The sequence below is a fragment of the Phaseolus vulgaris genome, chromosome 5 (genome assembly GCF_051622355.1).
Source record: "Phaseolus vulgaris cultivar YP4 chromosome 5, ASM5162235v1, whole genome shotgun sequence".
NCBI classification, from domain to species: domain Eukaryota; kingdom Viridiplantae; phylum Streptophyta; class Magnoliopsida; order Fabales; family Fabaceae; genus Phaseolus; species Phaseolus vulgaris.
In genome coordinates, this window is record NC_143502.1 from 8087487 (window position 1) to 8099619 (window position 12133).

Genomic DNA, 12133 nt, shown 5'->3' on the forward strand with positions numbered 1-12133 from the left:
TAGAATTCAGTTACTTGTGACTAGATAATTACTTAGTATTATTTGAACACTTATCACCTCTAATTAACAATTAAAAGTATTTTTGAAATGCAATCACTCTTAACTAAACAATTGAGAAACAATTAGAGTATTATTCCTAAATAAAAGATGAGTATTTATTTGAAACACACGAAAAAAAGAAATAATTTAAAAGATGATAAGATTTTGCTCTCTAATGAGATAATGTCTTTCAACAAATAGGTTCGTTAGATTTATTATACTGGGTGTAAGCTTATCAGGTTAATTATTAAATAAAAAAATAAAATATTTATAAAATAGCAGAGATAATATAATGAAAAGAAGGAAAAGAGTATGGATAAATTATAATAATTTTGAAATAAATATCTCTTCTCTTGTCTGAGTTATATGTGGATGAGGAAGTCCCTTTATTCTGGCTCACAACGTAACTTCCATCCTACCTAATCCAAGTGTTTCTGTCTTCCCATAATAGTACCAAAATGGGGTTTGAAGTTTCAGTCTCTGAGGAAGTAAACACTGAGAGGGTGCGTGAACTCAAAGAATTTGATGACACAAAAGCTGGTGTTAAAGGCCTTGTTGATCAAGGAATCACAAAAATCCCAAGATTATTTCATCATCCACCTGATGAACATGTGAAGGTCTCAACTTCAGGCGGAAAAGCAGACAATATTCCTGTTATAGACCTTGCAGAAGTTGACAAGGATCCAAGTTTACGCCGAGGAGTTATTGACAGAATAAGGGAAGCATCTGAGAAATGGGGTTTCTTTCAAGTGGTCAACCATGGCATCCCTGTGACTGTTTTAGAGGACTTGAAAGATGGGGTGTGCAGGTTTTATGAACAAGATACTGAGGTGAAAAAGGATCTATATACCCGGGACCACAAGAAACCTTTTTTGTATAATAGCAATTTTGATATCTACTCTTCACCAGCACTCAATTGGAGGGACACTTTCATGTGTTATCTGGCTCCTAATCCTCCCAAACCTCAAGACTTGCCAGCAGTATGCAGGTACGTTTTTGTATACAGTGCCTTGAGTTTTATGCCACTTAGATCAAGTATGTTAAGCAATTCAATTAAAATGCATTGATCCTATAAAGGTTTTCATACAATATGGGAAGATGGTTGTACTTTTTGATTATTTTAAGATAATTTATAGGATGAAAGTTGAGGTCAAATTTAGCTTTATAAGTTTATACTCATATGAAGTTAATATTCATAAAGGGTGTGCAATGTTCCTGAATAAGATTGAACCTTCTAATAGCACAGTAGGCTATGAATTCTTATGAACAAAGGCATAAATTGTTATGAACAAAGTTACAAAGAGGAAGAAAATCTTAAGTTAAACTTTCCATTTCAACCATAAGTCATTTAGTTGATTGCTAACTGATTTCATCTTCTTGTAGGGATATACTTCTGGAATATGGGACATGTGTGATGAAACTTGGAATTGCACTATTGGAATTACTATCAGAATCTCTAGGGCTGCATCCAAACCATTTAAAAGACATGGATTGTGCTAAAGGGCTTATTTCTCTTTGCCATTACTACCCTGCCTGCCCTGAACCAGAATTAACACTGGGAACCACCAAGCATTCTGATAATTGTTTCCTCACAGTGCTCCTCCAGGATCATATTGGTGGTCTTCAGGTTCTTTACCAGAACACATGGATTGATATAGCCCCAGAACCTGGGGCTCTTGTAGTTAACATTGGTGATTTTCTTCAGGCAAGTTCTTTATTGTTAGAGTAAATTACACTAATTACTCCTGAAGTTTTTGTCAAAAATTACATAAACTTTTTCAATATCTGTTACATTATTGGGGAACTCAGAGTGTAATGTTAACAACCAATGGAGTTAGTATAGTACTAAACGAAACTAAGATAATTAATTAGTATAGTTTACTCTTTTCTTTTATTCTGCCTTCCAAGCAACTAAAATACTCCATATTTCATGATACTTTTCTTGCAAACATTTCGTGAAAGTTTAAAATTCACAAAACAATCAGCGAAAAGACTTATTTCTAGCAAACTTTTATAGAAACTATGTTTGAAAAGTCCTAGGACATATAGCTGTATCATGAGAGTACTGATAGGTTGACAACTCAATATTGAATTGTTTCAGATTACAACCTTACAACCTTTAAAAGTAGAAGAAGAACTAATCTTGTAGTTGAGTGTAAGTTATCTGAGAAAATTGAGAAAGTGTAAAAGATTGTATATTTGTAATAATATTTTTTTTGGGTAAAAAGCCAGAACCTGATGATACACTTGACAACTTGACAAGTTCTTATGATACGTACATGAATTTAAATAAGTGACATTATTGTTTTTTGTTTTCTTGAACTACAGCTTATAACAAATGACAAATTCAAGAGTGTAGAACATAGAGTAGTGGCAAATGTGACAGGTCCAAGAATATCTGTTGCATGCTTTTTCAGCGAAGGTCTTAAATCATCAGGGAAACTCTATGGACCTATAAAAGAGTTGTTATCAGAAGACAATCCTCCCAAATACAGAGAAATCGCTGTTGAGGAATATGCGCGCTACTACGTTGAAAAAGGCCTTGATGGGACCTCTGCTCTTGATCATTTCAGGATTTGAGTTGGATTGATGTGGTTGAATTAGCACAATAAATGCATTAGAAATTGAAACATTTATGAAGCTCAATGAGATTAAGGATCTTATTATCGGACTGGAATTCCGTAGTGTCACTTGTCTTGTTATTTTGGCACTTGCTGTTTCAAGACATAACTGCTGATATGCTTTATCTACATGTTCTACGTTGAAACCCACAGTTCTTCACTTCTTCCTTCTGTCAAAGAGTATATGGAACTATACAAAAGTATCTCAGCTTATAAGAGAAAGATAAATCATAATTAAAACTTATTAGAATTTATAAAATTGTATGCCACACTCATGATTTTGTAGTTTTTCATAATTTTTCACAAAGAAAATGAGTAAATTAAATAATAATATATTTAATTATCAAAAGATGTGTAATATTGTTAACCTATCATTATTTGTGAAAAATCTAGAGAATAAAGATGAGAACGTCTTAGTTTATTCCCCAAATGAAAAACTAAAATTCAAATAAAACCTTTTTCGCTTACTCCTCCTCAATCCTGAAGCTTGCATAGTTGATTACAGAACTTATGCACAGGTAGCCTCAATCCAAACATGATTTATATAATAAGTTATAAATTTTTAAAAAATTATTAATAGTGTTAAAACTATCTTAAAATTGTAAAATATAAAAAAATTATTCATGTGATACGTATCCAATATCGAAATACACCAATTAAAAATGGTGTCTGAGCTTCTAGGAACACACTTGGTTGTGTGATAGCATGACATTCTCCAGAAGCAAAAGAAATGGCAGTTGTTTGCAGGTTCTTTTATCATTACATTTTAAGCATTAATCCTTTTCTTCCATTTTCTTTAATAAAAACTTTTAATATTAAATATCTCTATATATAATTATATATAATTTTACATCAGTTAGACTCATCTCAAATAATAATAATCACCTATGCCATTACATATATAATTTGTCTAACACTATAAGATTTTTTATTACTTTACCAAATAATTATTCAATAGTATAGTTGATTATATAGACATTCAAAATTTGGTTTATTAAAGAAGTTAAGAATTCGATCAACGGAAGAGTTGAATTCTGAATGTGGTTTTCAATTTCTCTAGCAGTTGAAATTCAGTTTCCGCACAATCGATTTTGAGTTTTTCTTTTGTTTTTTAGAAAATAAAAGAAATTTAAAAATTGAAAAACAAAAAAAATTTACTTTAAAAAATAAATAGTTAAAAAAAATATTTTGTAAAAATTTAGAAAATATATATTTAAAAAACCAAAAATTTAGAAAGGTAAATTATATTGAAAAATAAAATTCTATAAAAGTATATATTTAAAAAAGAATAATAATTTAGAAAACTAATTATATTAAAAAATAATTATGTAGAAAAATATTCTATATTTAAAAATACTAATTTAGAAATGTAACTATTTTGAGAAATAATTCCTTAGAAAAATAAATATTTGAAAAATTATTTTTTTAGGAAAATAAAAATTTACAGATTAATTATTTAGTTTTGTGTAGAATTAAAATATGTAATTTTAATAGTGATTTATTTATAATTAAAAAATATAATAAAATATAGAATTAAATAAAATAAGTAATTAAAATGTAAAAAAATGAAAATGATATTTAAAAATATTGTAAATAAAAAAATTCTACCTCACAAATTAATGGAAATATAATTAAATAATACATTAATTTTTTATTTTTATTGTGAAATTATATTTATAAGATGCGTGGATAAATAAAATGTATGTTTAATAAATATGATAGAATATATTAGAAGATTTAGACATTGTAATTGGTCGGGACGTGCTCGGGTCCTGACTCGAGCATTTAAGTGTGTTAACTTGGTTGGTCAGGTCAATTTGGGGGAAGTACTTAGCTCGATCCAAGATAAATGGTAGATTTAAGATAAATGGTAAGCCCAATGATGCGTCATGAGGATGACCTAGACAGTTGAGAGCCCATATTGAAAATATAATTAAAGTAAAAATAACATAAGGAATAACTAAATTAGTTAAGCACATAAATTGCTGTAAAATTCAATGAAAATAAACAATTACAGATAATGTCGTCTGTACTCAAAGAATAAAGGGATATATTAATAGAATATTTTTATGTTTGTTAAACTCCTGAAGGGAGGTCTACGAATACTATAAAAGGGGCTCGAGACCCTGAGCAAATGTAAGTTTGAATATGATGATATACACCCGTACATATACTCTATATTCAGATACTCATAGTTATATGCTCTCACTGATTTGTCAACAGGTGGAGTTTCCCTCATTGTGAATTATCAGTATCCCAAAGCAGCAACAAAAAAAAAAGAAAAGTATGCCAAAGTCCACCACCAAAGTACGATCCAAGTCAGTCGGCAAGATCATTTGGCGCCCACTATGGTGCCCAATAAAAATTGAATCCCACCAATGCTTATAGCTAAGCAACTGGACGTGATGAAGAATACTAGGCAAGGGGTGCAGGGACCAGAAGGGGATGAGGTCCCAACCTTACAACAAATCATGGAGACCATGAGAGCTTTCCAGCAAGCGAATGAAAAATATCGATGTGAGCAAGAGCGGATTCGGGAAGAAGCCCGGGTCGAGCAAGAACGGCTGCGAGCAGAGGCTCGAGCTGACCAAGATCGTCTTTGGGAGCAAATACGACTGAATCAAGCGCGTCTCATGGAGGAAATCGAGGCCTCCCAAGGACTATGGAAGAACATGCACAAGCCAACGAGGAGTTGCGTAAAGCCAATGAGGAATTGCGAAGGAACATGCACCGGCATTGACGATGTCCTGCCCGAGAACGTTCCCCGGACATGTCCTTGAGAGATGACCCCAAACCGTGCTCTTAGCAAATCTTGGAAGAGCCCATACCGCCTCACTGTATCACGCCCAAGATTGCCCTTTTCTCCGGCATGGAGGATCTTGAGAGTCACTTAAAGGCGTTCAAAGCTCAAATGATCATCTCGAGGGGGAAGGGGTTTAGAGCCGTCCGTTGTAAGATGCTCATGGGCACGTTAACAGGAATAACTCTGTAATGGTTTAGTGGGATCCCGGATGACCATATAACCTCTTTCCCTCAATTCTGCAGAATGTTTAAGGAGTGGTTCTCGGCCAATAAAGTTTACCCCCACGGTTGCATGATCTATTTGACGTCAAACAAAGGGAAGGAGAGCTACTCAAAGAGTACATACATCGTTTATGCGCAGTCTCTGTGAGGCTTCAGACTCCGAATGAGGAAATGATGGTCGCCGCTTTCATTAAAGGGATGACGGCAAGCCCATTCAGCGACTCATTAATCTTAAATAGGCCGGAAACATTATATGAGGTATGAGAACGAGCTACAACTCATATCAAGGCAGAAGAAGTTGTACTCAGGAAGAACGACAACTCGCGGTCAAAGCTGCCCAGGTATAAGGAGAGTAGCCGTAATCGTTCCTCGAGGGATGATGAAACATCCACAAGTAAAAGAACAGACCAGAGGTATGTTCCGTACATTGCAAAGAAAGACGAGCTGAAGACTCAAGCCAGTGAAGAGATAATCAAGCCAAGGTTCCGAGTATCCTATAAGAAACTTATGGGCATGGGCAGGGGGGCGAATAAATTAAAATTTCCACAAAAGTTAGATTAGTTCTTAGGGTCGCGAAGGGAGTGCTGGTCTGATTTTCATAGGGCGTGGGGGCACAAGGTCAAACGATGCATTGCCCTAGGTTATAAACTTTCGAAGCTAGTCAAAGAGGGATTCTTGACAGAGTATCTCAAGGATGGCCAAGAGGAACCGAATATGAAACTCTAGTCCTTGGAGACCTGAATACCATCGCGGGAGTATTCTCTGGTGGTGATGTCCCTAGATGTAGATAAATCTGAGAGGTTTGCCGAACCCTCCTTGTGTTTCACCGTATCTGACTTGGAGGACATATTTTGCCACGAAGATGATCCTGTGGTAATATCTGTTATTACCGTAGAACGAAAGGTACACAGAGTCCTCATCGACCAAGGAAGCTCGACTGACGTGATGTTTTGGGGAACATTTGTATATTTACAAATCTATCCGACCAGTTAAGGTCTTACGACGGTTGTCTTATCGCGTTCGCAGGCAATTAAAAGGAGGTACGAGGATATGTGGAGTTAAGGACGACCTTTTCTGATGAAAGCGTAGCCAGAATGATCACTGTGAACTGTATTGTTGTTAATACACCTTTCACGTACAACCTGCTTCTGGGGTGACCTTCCTTGAATGGGTTAGGCGCGATGGTTTCTACCATCCACATGAAGATGAAGCTGCCCACGCTCGAAGAAAAGATAATCATGATGAAGGCCGACCAAAAAATGACACAAAAATAGTACGAGAACAACCTTAAAAATCGCAAGGGAACCTATGCAATCACCACCATATCGGGAGAACCAGGATGGATGGACAAAGTCGTCCCCTGGAATGATAGGCGACCTGAACTTGTTGGTGAAGTTCGGGAGTTGGAGATAAAGGGGAAAAGTTCAAGCTCAGCACCTCACTTTGTAGGGAGTTGGAGAAGGAAATTGCCGAGGTCATTTCAAAGAATATGGTTGCTTTTGCCTGGTCGTCCGCCAACATGCCGGGGATTACCTAAATTTTATGTGCCATCGACGCACCATGGATGAGAAGGTTAAACCTGTAGTTCAGAGACAAAGGAAATTCAACAAGGAAAAATGCCTCGTCATGAGGAAGGAAACTAAAAAACTCCTCGTTATGGGCCACATAAGGGAAATTCAATATCCTGAATGGTTTGCAAATGTGGTCATGGTGAAAAAGGAAAATGGAAAGTGGAGGATGTGTGTTGACTTCACCGATTTAAATAGGCCTACCCTAAAAATTCTTACCCTTTGCCAAGCATCGAATCCCTGGTAGATAGCGTTTCAGGTTGTGGTCTGTTAAGCTTCCTGGATGCTTTTTCAGGGTACAACAATATTCGCATGCACCGGAAGGATGAGAGTAAGACGACCTTAATGGACAAAGCCGCTAGTTATTGTTACAAGGTCATGCCCTTTGGACTGAAGAATGCGGAGGCGACTGACCAGAGAATCATGCATCAGATCTTATCTCCAATGCTCAGTGGTAATGTTCAAGCGTATGTAGACGAGATGGTTGTCACCTTAATAAAGGCGGATGAACATGTCACACTCGGAGGAGTTGTTCGCCACTATAGCAAGGTACAACTTGAAGCTCAATCCCGATAAATGTGTTTTCGGTGTCTCGACACAGAAGTTCCTTTATGTCTTCTTTTGTTATTGCCTCTTTGCCTTGAGTCATATGTTCTTTAGTGTCATGATGTGAGTTGATTTTTTAGATGTTTTCATTTTAAGGTGACACTTTACTTTAAGATTGAGATTTTAGGAGTTAATGGTGATGACCTTAGAGAAATTCCCACTTGGACATTAACTTAACCAAGTGGTTAAGTAGGTGTGAAGGTGCATTTCACAAAGGCAAAGATAAAAGACATTGTATGGTGAGAGTGCATGCAAATTGTGGAAATAGAGAAGAAAGCTAGGAAACATCAAGGAAATGGAAGAAGAAACTTATGGAGATGGTGATGGGTGGTCACGCCACTTGGTGGGTGGAAACTGCCGAGATAAGTGCTAGGTCGCCACTTGAGAGTTTCATTCTCTTCAAGATAAGACCAAAAGGAAGAAGAGATAATACTCACTCAAGCTCTCACAATATTTGTGTAGAGTAACTTTTCTATTTAATTTCAACATGTAAAATACAATGGGTAGGCCTCCTATTAATAGGTGAAGGAGCCTTGGAAAACAAGCAAGAGGGGTAGGATGGGAAAAGGGAAAAAATGGGCAGCCTTAAGGTTTGACTAAGTCAAACCCGCATCCTAGGCTTGTCCTTCTAGAAACTAGGTCAAATTGCCTTCCTAAAGGGTTAGGAACAAGCTAAAATGATACCTACACCCCCTATTATGCTAAAGACACCTTATTCTAGCCTATCTTTGCTATTTGGACCCCTAAAGTGAACCCAAATTATTTACAATTTGTTTTATTGTTTAAGAAAACCAGCAGGAACAACATCAGATGTTCTGGTTTGTGTTCATTTCTTCCTCTGGTGAGGTTTGCTAAATCCTTGGTGAGGTCTTCACTTGATTGTTTAGATGACTTCTCATAGTGTGCATCCTTGGTCATCTCCTTGTTGGCTTGGTTTGCATCACTATGACAAATGTTGTCGATAGCACAACACCTCTCAACTGAGATGATACTGACCTCAATATCCCAACTCAACAGGGGGCACTTGCTGCAAAAGACTTCTTCAGGGATATCCAATGGTACGTGGAAAAGAGGTATGTTACCTTTTTGTCAAACTCAAGTATACTCGGATCGTAGAGGCAACTAAGTCTCAACCTACTCTGCAACCAAATGTCGTGCCCTATGAAGGGCATCAACTCGACAAGGCCCTGTTGTGAAACCCCCGCTACCTTTCACCACTGATGACTCCTTAAAATCTGTTAAGGAGTGCCTACTTGAGGAAGACGAAAAACTGCTAGAAGACATCACTAACTTGGAGGGTACGAGAACTCTCGACACTTAGCCACTTTTTGAAACACAGAAAGAAGAAGTGGTCCCCTTACTCCGAAGGTGCCCTAATTTATAGGCAACGAGACTCAAACAATTCAAATGTCAGGAAACACCATATTCATTAGATTGTTTTGCATCCAACAATCATAACAAAAATTGAGTACTAAGGAAGATTCAAATTCAATTTCCCACAGAAAACAAGGAACATTCTAAAGCTTATTTCCTACATCACATCCATGCATCACCTCCAAGCACCCATCAACACATTTCCCCGGTAGACCCTCGGATCAACAACTTTCAGTCATATAAACCACTCAAACCTCTTCATGCTAAAGAATTTTGAGCTTGGGGGGAAGTGTACGACATGGAGCCGAGACCCTCTCGGACACTGACAACTAAACTACCTAAGCCTCCCCTCGACACCTTCATGAAGAGTTTAAAAGAGGATAAGAGTTAAAATTGTACCTAGTCCTAGAACATTAACAACATAAATTGTGCTAATACAGGCCCACAAGCATAAGGGTCCAACTCATCCCTATAAACAGGTTGATGAACATCTTACCAATGTACGCATTTTAAGACGTTTATTACTCTCAACAACCAACGATCAATCCCTGACTTGAGTGTCAAAATGTGTTTTTTCAAGTACCCCTTCTCGACCAAGATTGAATACCAACGACTAGATTTATCAAAAACATATAAAGCAAAAAGGACAAATCCTTTCTGCCCTTGTGTAACCTTTTTAAAATTTTTGCAATGTTAATGATGGATAGATGACAGACTCAAGTTACTATCATAAGAGAATCTTTAAAAATACTTCAAAAAGTTAGTTTTTTCAAAAAATCTCCTTTTTTTAGGACAATTTAATAATATGTCATTATACAAGTTTAACGAAAAAAAGGATTTATGCTATATAGTTTTATACCGGTTGGTCTAGAAACATAAATTATGTCGAATACTTGATCAAGTTCTACTAGACAAACTAATGCTGGAAAGTTACTAACAAAACATTATTTAGAATTTTATCACTTGTGACTAGATAACTTGAGTATTGTTTGAAGACTTAGTCACTTTTAACTAACAATTAAGAGTATTTTTGAAACGTATTTACTTCTAGATAAACAATTCAGAAACAATTCGAGTGTTGTTCCTAATAAGACACGAGTATTTATTTGAAACACATTAAAAAAGGAAATAATTTAAAAGATGATAAGATTTTTCTTTCTTCAGTAAAGAATGTGATGGAAGAAGGTCAATCTCAAGCCTAAGTTCAGGCCCAACAACTAGGTCAATGACAAGAAAGATTCAAGAAGACTAGGATTCTGCTACTAATGGCAAATAAACTTTCCTATACATGTTTAAAATGTCATAAACCTAGTGTAGAGTAGACTTTATTTTCTTGTCAAAGTATAATAAGAATTTTACTTGTATTTTTTTAAATGTAATTAGGTTGAATTATGGCATCTAAAAAGCAACCTAATTTAAATTAGGGTTTCTAGAAACAACTAATTTAAACCTTGACTGGTCCTTTAGACCTAATTGGAGCACATGATACACACCATGTCACACACTCCACGTGAGATCAAAATAGGCGCCCAATTCAAACCATTTTCCATTTGAATTTCCCACCTCTTTTATAATACATGACCAGACCTCAAAACCTATAAGTAAAGGTGCTTGGTTCATGTTTTTCCAAGATTAATGAATATGTGAAATTGCTGCCAACGTTGCTAGCCTTTCTTACTCCCTTGTCTTGCCTCTCTAGGATATACACTTTAATCTCCTTCTTCACCTATCTCAAGTTATATGGCCCAACCAATCACTCTCCCTACCTATCATGCACCTTCAAGGAAACCATAGCTCTATATGAGCCATCCTTGTTCATCTTTTCCAATGAAGCTTTCGCCAATCCTCTCCAAAATCCAAGAAAAGAATTTGGTCATGAAGGCACAACAACATTCCATCATTTAGTATTTAGAGCCATGGTTCTTCAAGAGCTAAGTGTGCCTTCTCTTTTTTTAATTTTTGTGTTGCTTGATTTTAATTTGAGTGTAGTTTTATATTTTAAATTTGAGCTTTGGTGCATTTTTATTTTTCCAGATTTGATTTCATGCTTGTGTGCTAGTTCCATACAAGTTCATTTACATTAATTCCATTGTGTCTTTGAAGTTTTCAATTCTGTTTTTAATTCCAGTGTAAGTTTCCTCTGTTTTACTGATTTTGTGCTGGCTGAAAACATTTATGAAAATTAATTCCCTTGATGAAAAATTATGAGATTTTGTATTTGAACAGTTTGAGGTGTTAAAAAAAATTTAAAAAAGAATTATAGCAAAATTAAAAATACAAAAAAAATGATAAATGAAAAACGAACAGAGTGCAAAGTTTTGACTCTGAAAAAAAAGTGAAGCGACAGTGATTTTAAAAATATTATCACAATTAATTAGCGCACTGTTTTGGTAAATTTCCAGCGCCTAATTCGAGACAAGACGTTGAGGTTTCTGTGGTTTAAATTTCACATTCAAATTTGAAGTATTTGGCTCAACATAAATTTTGAAAGTTACACAAATTTTACACAAAATTCCAGTAGTGTTGTTTTTGGTTTTTTTTATCCAATTCTAGTACCATTCTCTAGGTTTCATTTTGAGTACTACATTTTCTTGTGTTCCTTAATTTTTTGTTTGTCAATTTTATTGAATACTCTTTCAAGTCTTTTCATATATCAATTCCCTTTGTTGTCGTCCTATTTTTTTAAATTGAGTTTTGTTGCTTTAAACTTGTTTGACCTCTTTTTGGTGGAAGCAAGTTAAAAAGTGCTTTGGTAAGTAGAGGAGCTGAAATTTTTGGTGAGAGCTATATCACTAAAGAGGTGCAGATTTGAACATTCAAAGTTGAATATACTAAGGAGGTATAACAAGGGGCAATAACAAGCTAGCATAAAAAAATACACAAAGGAGCTACAAAGTGAAG

The 12133-nt window shown here is 35.5% G+C and overlaps 1 protein-coding gene across 1 annotated transcript; it reads left to right on the top strand.

Moving 5' to 3' along the window:
• Nucleotides 1-397: 397 nt before the first annotated feature.
• LOC137835061 (1-aminocyclopropane-1-carboxylate oxidase homolog 1) lies at nucleotides 398-2808 on the top strand. The gene is made up of 3 exons (XM_068643397.2): nucleotides 398-1027; nucleotides 1423-1744; nucleotides 2368-2808. The coding sequence occupies exons 1-3, from the start codon at nucleotides 498-500 to the stop codon at nucleotides 2617-2619; spliced, it is 1104 nt and encodes a 367-aa protein (XP_068499498.2). The 5' UTR covers nucleotides 398-497; the 3' UTR covers nucleotides 2620-2808.
• Nucleotides 2809-12133: the final 9325 nt, after the last annotated feature.